The sequence below is a fragment of the Eubalaena glacialis genome, chromosome 15, assembly GCF_028564815.1.
Source record: "Eubalaena glacialis isolate mEubGla1 chromosome 15, mEubGla1.1.hap2.+ XY, whole genome shotgun sequence".
NCBI classification, from domain to species: domain Eukaryota; kingdom Metazoa; phylum Chordata; class Mammalia; order Artiodactyla; family Balaenidae; genus Eubalaena; species Eubalaena glacialis.
In genome coordinates, this window is record NC_083730.1 from 67,219,279 (window position 1) to 67,238,659 (window position 19,381).

At 52.6% G+C, this 19,381-nt stretch overlaps 2 protein-coding genes across 2 annotated transcripts in view; one reads left to right on the forward strand and one right to left on the reverse strand.

Annotated features, from left to right (window-relative positions):
• UBE2L3 (ubiquitin conjugating enzyme E2 L3) overlaps positions 1-13,566 on the forward strand; it is a 44,292-nt gene extending 30,726 nt beyond the window's left edge. The window contains exons 3-4 of the mRNA XM_061169857.1: positions 6,472-6,658; positions 11,105-13,566. Coding sequence (XP_061025840.1) covers positions 6,472-6,658; positions 11,105-11,259 — 342 coding nt within the window. The 3' untranslated portion in view covers positions 11,260-13,566. The remainder of the gene's footprint in view (positions 1-6,471; positions 6,659-11,104) is intronic.
• A 2,659-nt stretch (positions 13,567-16,225) lies between these two features.
• On the reverse strand, positions 16,226-18,089 carry YDJC (YdjC chitooligosaccharide deacetylase homolog). The gene is made up of 5 exons (XM_061169896.1): positions 17,867-18,089; positions 17,620-17,779; positions 17,324-17,423; positions 17,070-17,247; positions 16,226-16,884 (listed from the first exon to the last, which is right to left on the reverse strand). Exons 1-5 carry the CDS (start codon positions 18,028-18,030, stop codon positions 16,515-16,517), a joined length of 972 nt encoding a protein of 323 aa, XP_061025879.1. The 5' UTR covers positions 18,031-18,089; the 3' UTR covers positions 16,226-16,514.
• Positions 18,090-19,381: the final 1,292 nt, after the last annotated feature.

Sequence of the window (19,381 nt, forward strand, 5' to 3'; positions counted from 1 at the left end):
GAAAATGAGGGAATTCCCCAGCGGTCCAGTGGTTGGGACTCAGCGCTTTCACTGCTGAAGGCCCGAGGAGGGTGTGGGTTGGATCCCTGGTCGGGGAACTAACATCGAAGGAAGGAAGGGAGGGAGGGAGGGAGGAAGGGAGGGAAGGAAAGAGGGAAGAAGGGAGGGAGGAAGGAAGGAAGGAAGGGAATGAAACAGGTGGAATTCACTTTGTAAGTATTTTACTTAATACAGTATATTAAAAATATTCTTCTACATGTAATCAATATAAATAATTATTAACAAAATAGTTTATTCTTTTTGTTTGCACAGAGTCTCAAATCCAGGTGGTATTTTACGCTTATAGCACATCTAAATTCGGAAGAGTCCTGTTTCAAGTACACAATAGGCACTTGGGCTGGTGGCCACCATATTGGACGGGACAGGTGTAGACCAGTCAGGATTTACCCCTGGTTCACAATGAGGGGGCAGCGTGGACGGAAACAAAACTGGGATTTTGCCAGCAAGGAGACGGCGGGGAGCAGCCGTTGGCTGGACAGTCCGTTGGGGTCAGCTGTGGTCCAGACCCCCTCTCTTTGGGGCTCCTCAGAGGGCTAATTCTGCTTTATAACTGGTGGTGTGGGTGTCATCTCAGCGAGTTCTGGTTCAGGCAGAGACCTTTATCTGTTTCCCTCCCACTTCCTGTCCCTAGCACTGTGCATTACACAGAGTAGGCGGCCCACAAAACAGTCTGTAAGTTATTGAATTTGTAGTTCTCAGAGAGCCTTGGAAACTACATTTTGGTGTGTGCAGGTGGATTATTCGTGCAGGGTTGTCTCTGTTTCTTGTTCATTAGATGCCAGTAGCCACCTTTGTCATTGGGACAACCTCAGGCATTTCTAAACCTCTCCAGGAGGGACAACACTGTCCTCAGTCGAAAACCCTGTTTCTGATTTAGCTTTGATTTCCTTTTTAACAGTTTCATTGAGAGTCACAAACCCGGCATTTCGTGCATTTAAAGTGTACAATTATTCAATGGCTGTTAGTATATTTGCAGAGTTGTTTCTCCATCACCACAATTTTAGAACATTTTTTATTACTCCTCAAAGAAACCTCCCCTTGTTAGCATCACCCCCAGTCCCCCAGGCGTAGGCAACCACAGATCTACTTTGTAGATTTAGCTATCCTGTATATTTCATATAAATGGAATCATATAATACATGACCTTTTGTGTCTGGCTTCTTTCCTTAGCATAATATTTTCAAGGTTTATCCATGTTGTAGCATGTATTCATACTTCATTCGTTTTTATTGCCAAATAATATTCTGTTGTAATGGCTATATTATAGTTTACTTATCCATTCACCAGTTGATAGGTATTTGGGTTGTTTCCACTCTTTGGCTATTATGAATGATGTTGCTATGAACATTCGTGAACAGGATTTTATGTCGACATGTGTTTTCATTTCTTTAGGATATTTAGCAGTGGGGTTGTGGGTCCTGTGGTCGCTTTATGTTTTTGGTAAGGAAGCGTTTGGGTCCAGATACTTCACAAGTGCAGCAAGTTCTCGCCCGGCAACGGGGAGGGAGTAAGGAAATTGTGCCGCGTCTGATGGTGGAATACGCTGCAGCCCTAGCGAAGGCCTGGGCGCGCCGAGGGCGGGCGAGGGGGTGCTGCCAGCAGCAAACCGCATGCGTGTGTGTGCAGGAGCGCCGCGTGCCAGGGTGCTGGCCCACACCGCATGTTTTCTACAACAGACAAGGAATTCTCCGACGTTAGTAGCTCTGCGGCTGGGTCTTAGAAAGCGAAGTGTAATCTTCCCTCCGTGTGGGCGGGCACAGGCTGTGCGGCCAAGAGCACCGCCCTCCCAGAATCCGGGTCCCTTGACCAAGGAGCGTGCTGACCGCTGTGCGCCGCAGGCGGTGTCGTGGACGCGCTCAGCCCTTATCCTGGGGCGGAATGTCTAGTACTACTTTTTTGGTGTGAATGTTATATTTCTATGAGAAATAACAATAAAGCTACTTCTTTTCTTGAAGGGAAGGTGAATCATGCCGTGAAAGGTGCCCATGAGTTCAGAGGAGGGAAGTTCCTGTGGAATTCCGTTTTATTGGAGACAGCAATTTTTTTTTTTTTTTGAAATATTCAGCGTGCTTTACTGGGTTTTTAAGAAATCATTTTGAAACTTAGTGACCAACCTAATTTCTTTAGTTTTTTTCTTTGTAATTTATTTTACGGAAGTGTAGTTGATTTGCAATGTTGTGTTAGTTTCTGGTGTACAGTAAAGTGATTCAGTTATATACATGTATATATTCTTTTTCATATTCTTTTCCATTATGGTTTAGAGATTGTGATTTTAAATTTAGGTGTAATTCAGAGGGTAGTTTGGTCATGAAAGATTGGAAAATCCGTTCTAAAAATACTTCCACAAATGTTTATTTTCAAAGAGAAAACGATGGAATTTTTTAATGTCAGAGTATTCATTGATAAAGAGCTGTACTGTGAAAAGTCCTACGAACCCTATTGTTGGAAACAGTACAAAGAGGTCATCTTCAAAAAGCAAAGTTAGCAGACGATGACTCTGCTCACTGCGCAGACTTGGTAATTCAGGCAACCACGAAGAGATAAGAGAGAATGAACACTTAACAGTTACAGAGGGTGAGAAGACATAGTCTGTGCTCAGAGGCCAGGAGCTTTTCCTGCCTTTCGACCAGGCCCTCTAGTGGACTGTGAAGGTTAGAGCGCAGGGAAGCCCACCTTCCCGTCCCTGTGTAACTGGACCCCGGGGCAAGCAGCCTGAGGGTGGGTCTGGGCCAGGCCTGGGTAGACATCCTCAGGGCAGCCACGCCGGGCTGTGTTCCTTGTGGGTGAAGGGTTACCCCGCGGAAAGGACACTGCTGAGGGGTCTCCACTGGCCGACACACGTGGTCGATCATCAGTGGATCCATCCAGGAGCTGCCTGTCCACATCAGTCCAGCCACGAGTCCCGTGTGGTGTCAGATCGCCAGCTGAGCATGCGCCACGGGGACTTGGTGTGGCTGCTGTCCAGGTCAGGGAGTGGCTGCTAGAGAGCTGTGTGGTGTCCTCCCTGAGCCCCAGGGAGAGCTGCCACAATGGTGACACAAAACTGTGACTGATGTACGATGGTGGAAGGACTCTGGGTCTTCAGTGGATTAAGAGATGCGTGGGGTGCGGTGGGGTCTTGGGGTTCCTGAAGGTTGCCCTGGGGAGGAAAGACCCGTCTTGCCTGCAGGCCAGGAGTGGACCCGTGGGGGAAAGGCCCAAGGCGTTTGGAGGAGCCTCCTCTTGGTCTTAGTTTCTCCAAAGTGGCTTTGTGCCTGGGGAGGGTGGGGTGAGAGCCGGGAGGGGCGGGGGGGAGCCAAGGTTTGCACTGTCCTTGCGGGTAGCCCTCCACGGCTTGTGGTGAGGACCGTCTGAGGCAAATTCCTGAAATTTTGAATACTATTTTTCTACCACAAAGCCGTGTTTTCTCATTGAGGCCCCTTCTAGTTTCTGAGTTGCCTTTACACAGAATAAGTTTAGCTCTAATGTGTGGAAAACTCACGTGTGGCACTTAGGCCTTTATCCACAGGGTAGGTCCTGTGTTGAATTTTTGCACACCCCCTTCCACACAAATCCCTGGGGTTTTGGAGCCACTCCTTTGGTCACCCCGAGCCCTGGACGGGGACAGAGTCTCTGAGGAGTTAAGACACGTTCCCTGGGTGGCGAGAGGCTCGGCCTGTCGTGTCTCCCGTAGCGAGAGAGCTGCTTCTCCTGACTTTTTGCCCGTGTGCAGCATGCAACGTGGGTGGCTCCTACCTCAGAGTCACCCCCACATGACGGATGTTGGGGAATGTCCCGGGCTTGCCTGGCTGGCCTGGCTCGTCCTTGTCTCCAGCTTCTGGCACGTGGCCCAGCATGCGGCGGGCCCCAGGTGGTTGGTCAGTCCTGGGTGATGGTTGAACACATCTGGTGGGTCTCAGCAGCCAGGGTCATCCAGGAAGGCTCTTTCCGTGGCTGAAGCAGGTCCCTTCTTAAAACCCCAAAGCAAAATCTCCGCGTCCCCTTGGGCTCCTTGGTAATGGTGAGTCTAGCTCTCCTAGGTAGTGAGCAGTCAGGACAAGGCCTGGGAGGAGTCCGCTGCCACTTTAACTTCTGGACAGTGTTCTAGACAATTCTGTGTTCCCTAAAGAACGGATTAGGGAAGGTTTTGTTGGGGTGAAAATGATTTCCCGGTCCAGCCATGGCCCACCCCCTCCCGGGTGTGCGTGGGTCTGTCTCCTCACCCAGGTGCAGCACCTGCGGTGTTGACATCTCCTCCCTCACCTGCCCCTGAGGCACCACCTTCCTGACGCGCTTCCCGTAGGTTCATCTTCCGACCACAGATCCAGCTGCTCGATTGTGTGGTTCAGACCCCTAAACTCGGCCCCAGCCTCCTGTCTTGCTCCATGCTGTCCCCTCCAAGCCCCTGCCGTCCTAGTTTTTAGTCCTCTCTGCTGGGAAGGCCTCTCCCACCCCTCAGCCTTCCCTAATTTTACCCTTCTTGGGTGGGGATAGACCAGGGGACAGTGTGGGGACCTGGCGTGTGCCAGCCTCACTCCCCAGCAGAGGAATCGTATTTGCTGGAGAATATCTTGTTACGCTGGGGCTTGAGGAGGCAGCGCTGTGCATTCCTGGGCACTCAGTGAAGCTGGGCCTCCTTTGAGTGGGCTGGGACCCCGGAGAGCTGGAGTCCGGGGCCGGGAGGCCACAGACTGGAGGGCTGGCTCACCTCTGGACGTGGAGGCAGAGCTGGAGAGAGGCTGACCTCTTTCTCTTGAGGCATCTCTCAGAGGCTCCTGGGCCATCAGTGTGCAGGCCCTGAGGGATAGATCTCTGAGTGGCCCTAAGGACACAGGGGTGGGGCATGGTTCTGGCCCTGCCTGGCGACCAGCTAGGGGCCAGCTCAGCTCCTCAGGGGCCAGCCGTCCAGCTGAGTGCTGGCTTTATTCTGGAGTTGTGGCCACCTCTTTGGCCTTTCAGCACTGGGTTGGGTTGTTATTTACCCCTGGTGTAACTCATCATACCTTCAAAAAAGATAAAGAGATATTTGCAAAAGACATTATCTGAAAAAGGGCTGTTAACCCCAAATACACAAAGAACTCTTAAAACTCAATAACAAGAAAACAAAGAACCTGATTTTAAAATGGGCCAGGGACTTCCCTCGTGGCGCCGTGGTTAAGAATACACCTGCCAATGCAGGGGACACGGGTTCGAGCCCTGGTCCGGGAAGATCCCACATGCCACGGAGCAACTAAGCCCGTGTGCCACAACTACTGAAGTCCATGCACCTAGAGCCCGTGCTCCGCAACAAGAGAAGCCACCACAATGAGAAGCCCATGCACCGCAAAGAAGAACAGCCTCCGCTCACCGCAACTAGAGAAAGCCCGCGTGCAGCAACAAAGACCCAACGCAGTCAAAAATAAATAAATAAATTTATTAATAATAATAATAAAATGGGCCAAAAATCTGAACAGACTTCTTACAAAGAAGACATACAGATAGCAAATAAGGATATGAAAAGGTAGTCAACACCATATCATTAAGGAATTGCAAATTAAAACTACGGGATACAACTACACACCTGTCAGATTGGTGGAAATCCAGAATGCTGACAACACCAAATGCTGGCGAGGATGTGGAGCAACAGGAACTCTCATCAGTGCTGGTGGGAATGCAGAACGGTGGAGCCACTTTGGAAGATAGATCGGTGATTTTTTACAAAACTAAGCATACCCTTAACCTACAATCGTGCTCCTTAGTATTTACCCAAAGGAGATGAAAATATATGTCCACACAGAAACCTGCACACGGATGTGGATAGCAGCTTTATTCATAATTGCCAAAAGCAACCAGGCTGACCTTCAGGAAGTGAATGGATAAACTGTACATCGAGACAATGGATTAATATTCAGTGACAAAAAGAAGTGATCTAACAAGCCACAGAGGAACCTTAAATGCATATTACTAAGTGAAAGGAGCCAGTCTGAAAGGGCTGCATACTGCATGATTCCAACCATAGGGTATAATACTTTATAAAACCCATTCAATGTCCAGCACCGAGAGTGAGCCCTGCTGTAGACTGTGGACTGTGGGTGATGATGTGTTGGTGTCGGTTCATCACCTGTAACACGTGTACCACTCTGGTGAGGGAGGCTGTGTGTGTGTAGGAGTTCTGTACTGTCCTCTCAGTTTTGCTGTAAACCTAAAACTACTCAAAAAAAATAAAGTCTATTAAAAAAAAAAAAAGGTAAAGAAGCCAGGGCGTCCATCTCAGACCCTTTCACAGTTTAGCAGACATGTTGCTCTAGAAATACAGATTGATTGTTGTTCTCCTGAAGGTGACAAGGCTTCAGTTGATACAACCTCTTGAAACAAATTAATTTTTCCAGTGAACAATTAGAACATTCCTGTCTCAGCTACAGGTTCACTCCGCCCTCTTTCCTTTCCCTCCAGGACAACCCTCCGTATGATAAAGGGGCCTTCAGAATTGAAATCAACTTTCCAGCAGAGTACCCATTCAAACCACCGAAGATCACATTTAAAACGAAGATCTATCACCCGAACATTGACGAAAAGGGGCAGGTCTGTCTGCCGGTAATTAGTGCTGAAAACTGGAAGCCAGCAACCAAAACTGACCAAGGTAAGGCGTCTCCTCGTGTCTTCTGGGGACACTGCTGCGGGCAGGGCCTTCTAGGTCCCTTCTGACACCACGTCGCACGGAGTCCAGAGAAATCCTATAGCACTGACCACCGTGTCCACAGAAGGCTGCCGTGGTCCCGCTGTCCCATGGGCTTGGCGCATCTCAGCTAAGCTTCAACCCACGCAGGTGTTCTTGTGCTCGCAGCCCAAGGGGGACCCGCGCAGACAGACCAGCCCAGCGCTCGCTCCCAGTGCAGGGAGGGGTGTGACCCTGTCCCTGGGAGTGTTCGTGAGGATTGTGGGCTGCCTGCGGGGGGGGGAATGTGGCCTCACACAGCAGTTAGCACGTGGACTCAGGCTGGAAGGGGGAAGGGAGGGTGTTGAGGGCCTGCGGGCTTGAGCCGGAGCCACGTGGCAGGCCACAGGATGCTAGGGCTCACTGGGGTGTCTTGGGAGGGCACGGCCAGACTTGAGGGCAGTGTGCCCACGTGAAAGCACACGGTCAGCCTTAGCGGGCCTGGAACTCCCTGTGTGTCCCTGGGTCTGGGTGCCCTCATTTTTCTGGGAAAAGTACTTGATTGACTACTGTGGTCACCCCTCTCTTTTCCCCGGCAGGTGACTAAACTTTGTTATAGACTGTGTCTAGTTTTTATCCTTAATTCTAGAATTTTCTTTTGCAATCCTAACCTCATATTTTTGGTGGCTTTCTTGTAAGTAACTCCCTGAACCACTTATGGTCTTTTTAGATTAAGGAGAATGGATGAGGCTGGAATTTGAGAGGCTGCAGGTGTTGGGTTTTTTTTTTGGTGACTGATATAAACAGTCATTTTCCAGTGGAACCCCTGAAAGACTCACTGAAACAGTCACCATGAAAGGCATCCACCAGGCTCCCACAGCTGAGCTGCAGAAAGCAGTGGGTACCAAGCGTGGAGTCACAGTGGAGGGGTCTCCAGGGGGCTTGGTGCTTGGTCGTGCACAAGCTGATGTCTGTAAAAGATTGACAGAGTTGTTCGTAAGCACACAAACTCCTAGCTCTGTGTGGGAGCCTGCAGTTGCTGCATTTGCTCAGGCGGCCAGACCACAGAGAGTTACGGGTCTCCTCCCTCACCTGAGAATTGGGCGCAGGTACCTGTGCTCTGCCCCTCTCACGGGGCAGGCTGCCCAAGAGGGCCGTGGCAGCACCGGTCCTGTTTTCAGCTTCAGGTCTCGGTGAGCAGCCAACATGCTCTGCTTTTCCAGGTTGTGGGTGCTTTTTTCAAATAGTCAGATAAACCTGAGAGGTTTTTCATTCTTTTGTACTTGTTGACTTAGGTTTTGAAGATAAAACTTTTATCTTAAACACGGTGCTGTTCTACATGCAGCACCGGGCAGAATTGCTATTTTGTGATGGGAGACAGGGTTTCTCTCTAGATCATTCTGTAGATTCGTCCGGCATGGCCTTGAGCTTATCCTCACACACTTCAGGAATGTTGTCCCTGGCACTTGACACCGTGTCCCCCGTGTTTCAGTTACCTGTTACTGTATTACAAACCATCTCAAAACTTAGTGGCTTAAATTAACAACAGTTTACTATTTCTCATTCTGTAGGTTGACTGGGCTCAGCTGGGTGATTCTATAGCTGGTCATTCCTGGGGTCACTCATGGTTCACTATAACTCAGCATTCACAGCAACTTTTTAGTGGATAACTACTGCAAATAATGAGAAGCAGCAGTATATGGAATGTCCAGAATAGGCAGATCTATAGTCAGAAAGGAGGTTAGTGTTTGTCTGGGGCTGGGGGAGGGGTCTAAGGAGAGTGGGTATTCTTTTGGGGATGATGAAAACGTTCTGGAGTTAGATTGTGGTGGTGTCACACGATTTTGTGAATACACTAAAAACAACTGAATTGTATACTTCTCAGAAAGTTTATTTTTTGGTATGTGAATTAAATCTCAATTTTAAAAAAGAAAGTAAAGAAGCATTAAAAATTGGGCAAAAATAGGAGAAAAGTCAAGAAACAAGGCAAACCTGTATCATACAGAAAGGTGGTAGGAGTTGGCAATAATAACAATAACCAGAAGAAGGGATGTAAAAACAGAGTTTTCCTCAGCAGTGTGTCTGGTTCTGGTACATATCTAGCAACAGAGCAAGGGCTTTGTTTGGTGGTGAAAGAGATTCGCCATATGAAATACAGTCAGTAAGGAAGCCTGTATAATACTGACCTCTATACGAACCAAACAACACAGCAACAAAATTATATAAACAGAAAAGTCAGATTCATAAATCAAATGTTTCAGTCCCCGCATACCCATTTGCTGTCTTATAACAAATCAAGTAGATAAACTTTAGAAGGAGGACTCACATACAATAAACAGGATAAGATTAATAAACTTACCCTTCATAGTACAATCCATGGAAGACCATTGCATTGTACGCCTTCATGTATGGGGGAAGGTATGGGTCACATTTTACTCTGTGGGAATGGAGCCCACTGGGTCCCCATGAAAAGGGGCAAGTTACAGATACGGTTTACATCCTCCATCACAAACTGTCAGAAAGAACAAAAACAAGGAAATTTTCTAGACTTTAGTCTCTGATCATATACAGTGAGAAAGGAGGTAAGTTTTGATAATGTTTTTAAGCCCCTACATTTTGGAGGGGGAAAGATCCTTCTGAGTAGCATTTGGGTCAAGGAAGAGATCAAGAAGCCAGGGCTCGATCATTTGTAAAACATAATGAGTGTGCCCCCCTGTATGTGAAAGTGATGGATGGGGCCGTGATTGTGGTTTGGAAAGCGTGGTAGCTGTCGGTGTTCTCACTGTGGAAACAAACGAGCTCAGCTGGGTTTTCTTACAGTTTAGCTCCCACAGGAATAGAGAAAGAATGAAGCATTCATCAGAACTACTAAGTTAACTTGAAAATATTTAAAGCAAGTTCTCCGAAAAGAATTAGACAAACTGCAAACTTGCAAAGTGAATTATCTTTTGAAAAGCACGTCTTAAGGATGAATGTATTTGATGCTAATACATTCGGTATTAAGATGATCATAGTGAGAAGCAGACAGCCTGAGTCTCCATAATGGAGGAAAACTTGAAAACTCATCAGTATCAACTCTGCTACAGAACCATTTCTAATCCTGTAAAAAGATGGGAAGCCGCCTTATAAATGTGCTATAGGGCAAATGTGGTTCAGGTTTCCCAAAAGTTAAGAACAGCAGTCTCACGGCTGACCGTGGTGTGGAGAGTTTTGGAGGGCAGTGGGGCTGGGGTGCCTCAGAGATGCTGAGAAAGAGCCACTCGAAAGAGTGTTTGTTCCGGTGGTTGCTTCCTCTGGCCGGGAAGGAGGCAGCATAGGTGCTTATTTCATGTTTATGGATGCGTGCCTTCAGTTTATGGCAAGTGAAAGTGATTTACCATAAGAGTTACTAATAGTTAACTTTCCTTTAAAAAATATTTTTGATGTGATTTAAAGAAATATATTAAGTAAATAATCACTTAAGCTCCATGTGGATTTGTGACAGACAAGGAGAAGTTGGAACAAAAAGCTTTTTTAACCCATTCCTTGTGATGCTGGGGTGAAGAGCGTGGGCTCCCAATAAAGGCAGCTGGCATCGGCAGTCCAGAGGAGAGGGGCCTTTTTGCTAGGACAGTGGGGGTGCTGGTCCTGATGGGGGTTGGGGGGAGTCAGAGGACGTGTGTGGGAAGCCTGGTGGCTGCATGCACCCCACTTCTGAGGAGGCCAGGGGTTCCTGGACCTTCTGTACTTCCCCCTCCCCCACCCTCCACTCCCTCCTGGCCCTCCTCTCCAGGGCTCGCCGTCTAGCACATCTGGGCCTGACTGCCCTTTGGGGGAGCATTGTGGAATCCACTCTGAGCCATCCGTGTGACTTCCACCTCTGGAATGGACCATGCAGTGCTGATGAGGGCTACAGCCTCCCAGTGGTTAATGCAGGGTGGCCGAGTGAACCTTTCTCGGCCGTTCAGAAGCTGCTAGGGGTCTTTCAGGGTGGGCTCATTATCCATTTACACGGTGCAGGCCTGTCACACACCCTGAACCGAGTGTAGTACTGGGCACATTGCCCAGTCCCTGCCCTGGAGAAGCTTCACCTGCATGAGAGTGGGGGTGTCAGTGCTGGGCCTGGGTCTCCAAAGTTCAGGAGAGGGGTGAGAGCGACTGGGGACTGGGACATCCCCAGTGTGTCAGTACAGGAAGGCTTCCTGGAGGAGGAGGAGGAGGAAGTGGCATCACTCTGTACGGTTAGTTATCTACTGTAGCGCTGGCTGTTTGTCCTCCATCACTTTCTTCTCATCACGGGAATGATGGGTTGAGTGCTGGTGGTTAGAATTTTGCATGAATGGGAGGCCGCTCTGTCTGAGAAGCATATAGATGTTTAATCAGAGCTGTGTTTCTTGCCATGCCCCTTCCAAGGGCCTTCTAACCAGCGGTGCCTTGTCGTTTTCTTGGCAGTCATCCAGTCCCTCATAGCACTGGTGAACGACCCCCAGCCCGAGCACCCGCTCCGGGCTGACCTAGCTGAAGAATACTCTAAGGACCGTAAAAAATTCTGTAAGAACGCTGAAGAGTTTACAAAGAAATATGGGGAAAAGCGACCTGTGGACTAAAATCTGCCGCGATTGATTCCAGCAAGTGTGAGCAGAGACGCCGAGCAGTGCATTCAGACACCCCACGAAGCAGGACTCTATGGAAAATTGACATGTGCCACCGCCTGGCGTCTGCTTGTGGCAGTTACTAACTTTCTACAGTTTTCTTAATCAAAAGTGGTCTAGGTAACCTGTAAAGAAAGGATTAAAAATTTAAGATGTTCTAGTTCTGCTTTCTTTGTTTTAAAAATCACTGCTTCAGTCTACTTTAAAAGAATGGTGTTTCTTTTGCTGTCCAAATTTATCCAAAATTTTCAATTTAAATTTAGCCCATAAGGTTAAAAAAAAGTTGTGGTTCCCCTCTTCCCCTGCCCTTGCAACTCCCACTTTCTTGCATTTAGTTTGTTTTTCACTCACTTCCCCAAACCCAGGCCCCGCCTCCCGCCGGGAGGGGCAGTGGAGGCCTCTGCGGCTCCTCTGCTCCCTTCCTTGGCGCGCGGCCTGGTGTGGGAGTCGGTTAACATTCTCTTGACTCTGATTTATAATATCCTTTTAAAAAAATTAAAAAACAAGCAAACAACCATCTCCACTCCCACCCCCTCCCAAAAACAAAGCTGTGGAAAGGGAGGCCTAGCTCTGCTGTAAAACTCTGGCTAATGTTACCCCAGTAATGCTGACCAGATTGGCAGACCCTGCTGTCCGTGTCATGATGAACTCCACCTGGGCCGGCCTGCTTAGGGAGAACCCCCCCAGCACCAGGTCTGCGGCAGCCCCCAGGGGTATGCCAGCCAGAGCACTGTGCACTTGTGGGAGGAATTTTTCACCAGAGAGGCTCCCGAGGCCACAGGTTGCCACTCCTCCCTGCAGCTGTTCTAGAAGATGTCCAGGTCCCTGCGGACAGTGCTAAAGCCAGAGTGTCTACTTGAAATTCCACGCTCACCTGTCACCGACGTGTCCACCCGACGTAGCTCAGAGCTCACCCTCTGCATCCTCAGTGCAGCAGCCCCACCGCGGCCCTTCCTCAGCACGTTTGACCCTCTGGCAGACTTCTCTGTCACTGGCACCAGCCTGGGGTCGCCGGCGCCCCACTGGCCTTTCCTCTGGAGCATCCAGCCGGCCCAGCCCAGGAACAGGACGGCCTCCCCCTCCCTCTGGACTCATGGCCTTCGCGGAGTCAGGCTCCACATGAAGCTCACTCAGTAATATCCTTTACATGTTTTATATTGTTTTGACTGCCTTTTTTTGTAGAAATAAAAATTGACCTTAGAATTTATCATCAGATGAACTTGTAAGGATTTGAATGTTAATGTCTTTTCATAGCAAGTGGGACTGTCCCTGAAATAGTAGAGTCCTTGTCACTGACACCCAGGGGAAGCCAGTGGTCCAAGCACTGTGTGTCACCACCTCCACTTCTGCCACTGGTGGCTTCCCTTCTGGGCGCTCCAGGGGCTAGATCCTGTGGAGAAGATGACTTAAACTTGGCTCTCTGTTTTAATTTTAGTTCTATAACTTGAGGTCTTTCCAGGCTTGCAGACCTGAGGTGGCTTGTGTGCAGAGGTGGGGTGATGGTGGGTGAGGCCGCATACGTGCAGCCTGCGGCGGGTCTCATGAACGCAACTTCTTTAGTCCCAGGTACGCAAGAGGCACGTTCTGGAGCCTCCCGTGCGTCCGGGCTGGTGAGGGCGCCGGCCAGCACATCCACGTCTGTCTCTTCATTAGCAGAAGGGTGATGATGGACTTTATTTCACTCACACGCAGATTTGTAATAAAATGCCAAATTCTGTCAGAAGCTATCCAGATAAGCCACCATTTGTTCTCGTCGCTTCTCTGAATCCAGAAATATTGCCATTCCTGGGAACTGTCCCATTGCTTCGTATTTCTACCAGCGTAGCTCTGCACGCCCATCGCCCCCTCCCTTCTCTGCTCACCACCAGGAGGACGTCCACCATGGTCGAAGCCGGCGGCCCCTCAGGGACTTGCATCCCCTGGCATCACAGCCAGGGTTCGCCCATCAGCAGGGGCCTGGCCTCCGAGAGCGGGGTGGTGGGCGGTCCCTCCCTCCAGCTGGGCTCCTGCTCCACCAGCGGGCACTCCCCGAGCCCTCGGGCAGGCATGAAGCGTGCCAGCAGGCAGCCTTGCTGCTCCGGGGCCAGACAGCTGGATCCCCCAGAGCAGGGGAGGGCTGTGATCACCACACCTCCGATGGGCCCTGTGGGAATTCACGCTCCTGCCCCGTCCCCCCGCCCCTCCCCCTATGGCGGGGACTAGGCTTTCTAAGATGCTGCGATCTACTCTGCTGCCCTTAATAAAAATGCTCTCGGACACTCGTCTGGTCGTGTGGGTCTCTTCCTTGGGGTGGGCAGTGCCAGTGGCCTGGGGTCTTGGGCAGGTTCTTCTGGCTTTCTCCCCAGGCCTGGCCTCCAGGAGAGGTGCACAGAGGTGTTCTGGCCATGCTGAGGGAAGCAGAAAGGGCTGCAGAGACACCCTTGGGTGTCTGGGGAGGGGAGAGTGACCTCTGTATACGTGTCACCTCAGCCACATTTAACGGAGGAGCAGACTGGGGCCCTGCGGAGGGTGCTGTCTGGAAGAAGGTTAGGGAGCTGGTGAGGGTGTGCCCGAGGGAGGGGCTGGGCCACTTCCTTGAATAGCTCCAGCTCAAACCCACCTCCGAGTCTCCTGACTGCGACTGCAACCCTAGTGCTGACTCAGCACCAGGCCAGCCAAGGCCCTGACACTTATTGTCAGCTGAGTCCTCTGCTTGGTGTCTGACACCAGCTGAGACCCTGACAGCTAGGCCTGCAGTCCGAGAGGGAACTTCCTGGGGTAAGTTTCTGGGGCACCAGAAAGCAAGGAGGCTGGGGGCCTTCCTTGATCATCAGTGGGGACTCTGCTCGTCCTAGCCCTGTCCTAACTCTCAGGACAGACCCGCGGGCACCATTACCCTGCTTTCACAGAGGAGGAAAGTGACTCGGTCGAGGGCCCCTGGCCTGTGCTCTTACAGCCTGGCTCCAGTGCCCTCGCCTCCCACGACTGGCTCCCTTTGAGCCCAGACACAGCCACAGACCCTCCCTAAAGTCTGTGAGACCCTCTCAACTCCCTCCACTCGGTGGCCACCGTCCTCTCGCCTTCCTCACTCTGTTCATTGTTCAGCTCGAGATACGCAATGACTGCATCACCTTGGCCTGGCTTCTGGCGTCCTCCTGCCCCCTGGGGCTCCTCTGGCCAGGGCCCTGGACTTCCCAGTGCCAAGTCCACAGGGGGTGGCCTCAGCCCTGCTCTCGCTGTCTTCCCTTGGCAGCATGTCCGTGCCGCACCCTGTAGGGCTGCACCTGAGCCTCAGTCCTCCTGCCGGTCTGCACTGGCTCCTCCTCACCTGCTTCCCTCATGCACGAGGGGGAACGGCACACCTGCCCCAGGAGCAGAGCTGAAGGTCGGATCTTGCACAGCACAGTGCCTGGCCCAGGCCGCACTTGGTAGACGGCTGTTACCTGGGTGCTGGCAGCCTGGTCTCCTGGGGGTGTTGTGCGGGCTGTCACCAGAGTGGAAGTCTCAACATCACAGAGGCTTTGTCCCCATGCTTTGCTGTGTATTCCCACCCCCCCACTGCAGCCTGGTCACACGACTGTCCCTGTGTGTGTACCAGACCCTGAGCTCCTTGCAGGCTGTGTCCCAGCTCCCAGCCCCGGCCTGGCATGGAGCAGATCCTCCGTGCCTGATGAATTGGTGGCTAACAGTAAACCCCGAGCCTGGGCCGTCCTGGGCACAGCAGGTTTTATGTGAAAAATACCCCATCTCCCTGGTGGGATGCCAGTGACCAGCCTCGAAATGGGCCCTCTGCCTTCTTGTCCCCTTCTCTCTGTTCTTCAGTGCCCATGGCCTAGGGCTGGTCTGGGCCCTCATCTCTGCTGCTCCCTCTCTGGCTCCCTGGGTGACAGTGGCCACTCCCACAGCTTCCTCCAGCATCTGTGCAGACCCCCCAGTCTCTCCCTTGTCACCCACACCTCTCTCCTGGGCCCCAGAGCCATACAGCCAGCCGCCTCCTCTCAGAACAACAGACCCGCCTCGAGGGAGGTGCCTCTGTGCTTGCTGCCCAGCTCCAGCCAGCAGCTTGTGGGAGCACGGCCAGACTCCAGCGGGCAGGGGCGAGGAGGCCAGGGCCACACTCACAGCCATTCCAGTTCACAGCCCTGGACGAAATGGGGGAGGAAAGGGCCTGCAGCTGGAGAAGTCAAGGTCAGAGGAAGGGTAGGGGTAGAGGATGGAGCCAGAAAAAGGGGGCTGAAGCCACCAGTCAAGGGGATGGGGCCCTACCCTCACCCCTTTAGAAAGTGCAGAGCTCTTCTGGCCCTGGTTCCATGCTTGGTACAGACTAAGGCCCAGTGCATGTTGAGTAAATGAACAGGCAGCTTCACAGCTCTGCTCCCCCACTCCCATCTCTAGGTCTGCAAAATGGGGGCACCGGTGCCTGCACACAGGCATGATGATGTGAGATTACATGAGACAAGAAGGACCACATGGGCTTCCATCTGCTCCCGGCATTGCCTTGATCCAGGCCACAGGAGCCCCGGTCACAGGGCATCTACACATCACCAGGGGTGCCATTTCCGTAGAAGACCATCCCTCCTGGAAAAACGTAAACACACTCCTGCAAGTTTTCAGGACCTCCTCAGACCCATCCCCTAGGATGGCAAAGGGCTGCTTACTTCGAACAGGTGATGTCTTTAAAGTCAAAACTGAGATTATAATATGCCTCCCAAAAAGTAGCCTAGTGAGACATTCTTCCAACCCCTCACTCCCCTCCTCCTACCCACCCCCACCAAAAGAAAAGAATGAAGAGAGCCTAAGCATGAGCAGCGCCAAAGGTGGAGGCACTGCAGATCTTTTCTGGAACAGTGACCTCGGTGGGCCCCGAAGGAGTTTCGTGTCCTTCTTGGGTCTGGGAAGGTTTCCCGGCCACAGTCTATAAACGCCCAAGTTTACAGGACACGTTACTTTATTAATAACAGCCATCTCTGCCCCATGCACCCAAACAAGGAAGATGCTTACACGGCACTGTGACACCCCCCCCCACCACCCAATGCTTGGCAGGCCCCAGGCCCAGAGGTCACGGCTGCCACCTGCAGCCAGAGGGCTTGCAAAAACTCTGCCGCCACTCTGAACCATGAGGACCTGGGCACAGAGGTGGCAGCATCCAGCCCAGGAAGTCACAGCCTGCTCTGGGACCCAGTTCCCTTCCTGGGCACCAAGGGACGTTAATGCTTGGCTGTCTGCCAGGGTCACAGTGGGGAGGGCTCCAGAAAGGTTTCCAGAGTGGCTTCGCTGGGGGTCCCCTCTCCGGGCCTCTTGGAGTCTAGCTCGTGGAGGGCGCAGAGCTGCACGCCGTCCTGGGCAAGCTGAGCCCACAGCACCGGTGCCGTGAGGACACGCAGCTCGTGTAGGCGCTCCCAGGAGCAGGAAAAGGCATCAGGACCCTCACCGCTGCCCCCAGCCGGAGGCACACTCGGATAGCCGGGGTGTGCCATCAGCTCGGCTGTCACTGCGCGTCCAGTGGGTATACCCTCCAGGGCCCTAGCCAGTGCCCCTGACACGTGGTGAGTGGACATGTGCCGGCCACAGGTGCTCAGGCCCACGAAGACATCGGTCCACCTGTAGATACCGGGGCATCAGTGGCACGACTGCAGGGCCGCAATGGGCAGGGGTAGGCCGGGGGCGGGACGGATCTGGGGTGGGGACAACACTGGTCGAAGATGAGAAACGGACACAGCTGGCCAAGGTGAACGGCCAGCTGGACACACTGGGACTTGGGCCCGGCAGGGGGCAGGGGGCCTTACCGCAGGCCGTGGCGGGCAAAGGGGCCCATGGCGGCGCGGGCGTCTTGCTCCACGGAGCAGGCGAAGGCGCGCGCTGGGGCCTCGAGCCACGTGCAGCCGCCCACCCCGCGCTCCATCGGCAGCCTAGTGAAGCGCACCCCGCAGGCCTGCAGCGCCTCGGCGAACACCTGGCACACTCCTGCGGGCGGGGCAGAGTCAGGGAGAGGCACGTGCAGCACCCCCCCACCCCGGCCTGGGAGCACCAACCCACGCACCTGGGAGCACGTGCACGTGCTGGTGCCCGTCCACGTGAGTAGGGTCCCTGCCCAGTAATTCCCGGAAACGGCTCAGCTGGGCCTCCAGCTCTCCTCGAACCTGGAGTAAGAAGGTGACCGGTACATTGAACGTCCGGAAGCAGCTACCCAGGAGGACCCCGTCCATGTGGTCCCCTGTGATCGCCCCTGTGTTTGAACCAGGAAGGCATCCAGAGCGCAATTCTGCGCACGGTACCCTCGGGGCGGAGCTTTGGGGGAGTCACCAAGAGCATCTTCCTGAAGCCGCACCTCCGCACCTGGGGCAAGACCACCTCTCCGGCCGCCACCGCCTCCCGGAATCCCATCTTGCCGAGGAAGAAGCCTTCGGGGCCGAGCAGCGACGAGGCGCCGTGGCGGGCCGGGCCCACGGGGCGGCCCTCGGATAGGTTGGCGTGGAGGCCCGTGGGGATTCGGTGCCTGCGGGCGGAGCGCGAGCGGGAGCACCGGAGGCGCGGGGCGGCGGCCCCCAAGCCCGCCCGGACCCTGCAGGGGGCCGCTGCTCACCTGCGGGCCAGCTCAGCCGCGCTCTCGGCGGCCGCGCCGTTGACCAGCAGGGACACGCTGGTCACAGCCCCCGCCAGGAAGGCTTCTACGATGCCCTCGTCGCGCCGCGGGCAGTAACCAAAGTCATCTGCCGTGACCACCAGCCGCACACGGGGCCGGGCCATGGTCCCTCCACCAGCTGTTCGGGACCGTGGGGCTACGGCCGGACAGTCCAGGCCCCGCCCCAGACGCGGCCCGAGGCCCCGCCCCGACGCACGCGCCCGGCGCGCCCGCGCTTTGGCCTTTGTTCTCGCCACCTGCTGGTTCCGGGGATCCCTGCAACCGCCAGCCACCCAAAGTGCCCCGCCCCACCCGGACCGCGGCCCGGTTTATGGCAACGCGAAACTTGCAGTGACTGCAGAAATGTTTAATATGAAAAACGGAAAAATCAAACCTGAAGAAAAAAAATCTCTTACCCTCCCCCAAGATCACCACCGTTCACTTTCCGGGTACTGTCTCCCGGTATTTTCTCTAAGCAAATAAATACACCCAAGTTTTCTGCTCCTTCACCACAAAATTTTTGGGTTGTTTTGAGAAGACAATGATCACATCAGTGTTATCTCATTCTTGTAGTGTTTCATTTTTTTGATAGTGACTGAACTTTTTCATGTTTTTATTAGTTATTTGTATTTCTTCTTTTTCAAATTGCCTATTTGTCTTTTGCTGATTTTCTAAGATGAGGCTTTTTCTTGATTTGTAAAAGCTCTGAACAATAAGAACATGAAAGAAAGCATGTACACCAATGGCTTTGTTTCAGAAAGCATGAGTCCCAGCTTCCATCTCTTGAGCTCTGTGCCAGGCTACAACTTTTACACTCATGACCTCTTTTTTTCCTCTGTGATCTAGAAAACCTTTCCTTACCAATGACTTTACAAATAATCACCATGGTTGACAGCCAGGGTTTTCATTGTGATGTGGCTGTCTTGATTTTCCCAGTGGAAAGTGCAGTATTTGTATCCAGCCTATGAGGTTGGTCATGTCATTCCTGTTTTACAGATGAGGAAACTGAGGCTGGGAGGGGTAGTGTCTTGCCCTGCGTGACTCTGTGGGGAGCAGTGGAGCTGGAACTGACCTCCGGAGCTCTGGCCTGCCTCTGGTCTGCTCTGGTCCTCTATGCCCTGCTTGCCCCCAGGTCAGGGGCCAAGAAGACAGAGCCGAACTGGAAAATAACAGATAATACCCACCTCCGTGGGGACGTTTGTAAGAATTGGAGGCCTCAAAGAGCCCTTCACCAAGTTTTTGGCATAAGGACTATTGTGTTCAATAGTGGTGATTAAAGTGTGGGATCTCAGCCACTGGGAAGCTGGTCCTGGAAAGGCCAGAGGCCCTGAGGGTCCGCTATTGGAAGGAGGAAATTCACATTTATTGAGCACCTACTGGTATTAGAAAGATCATAGGTTAGGGGTGAGTGCCGTAGTTCCTATCTCCAAGGAGCGCGATCTGACAGTCAGATAACAACACGGTGTGGCAGAGTCT

Bases quoted from the DNA above. Each gene is read 5' to 3' on its own strand.
- YDJC (XM_061169896.1), bottom strand. From the start codon at position 18,030: ATGGCCCGGCCCCGTGTGCGGCTGGTGGTCACGGCAGATGACTTTGGT. The intron at 17,780-17,866 runs GTGAGCAGCGGC...CTCCGCCCGCAG, and splicing joins GCGGCTGAGCTGGCCCGCAG to GCACCGAATCCCCACGGGCC. The intron at 17,248-17,323 runs GTGCGTGGGTTG...CCCCGCCCGCAG, and splicing joins GCACGTGCACGTGCTCCCAG to GAGTGTGCCAGGTGTTCGCC.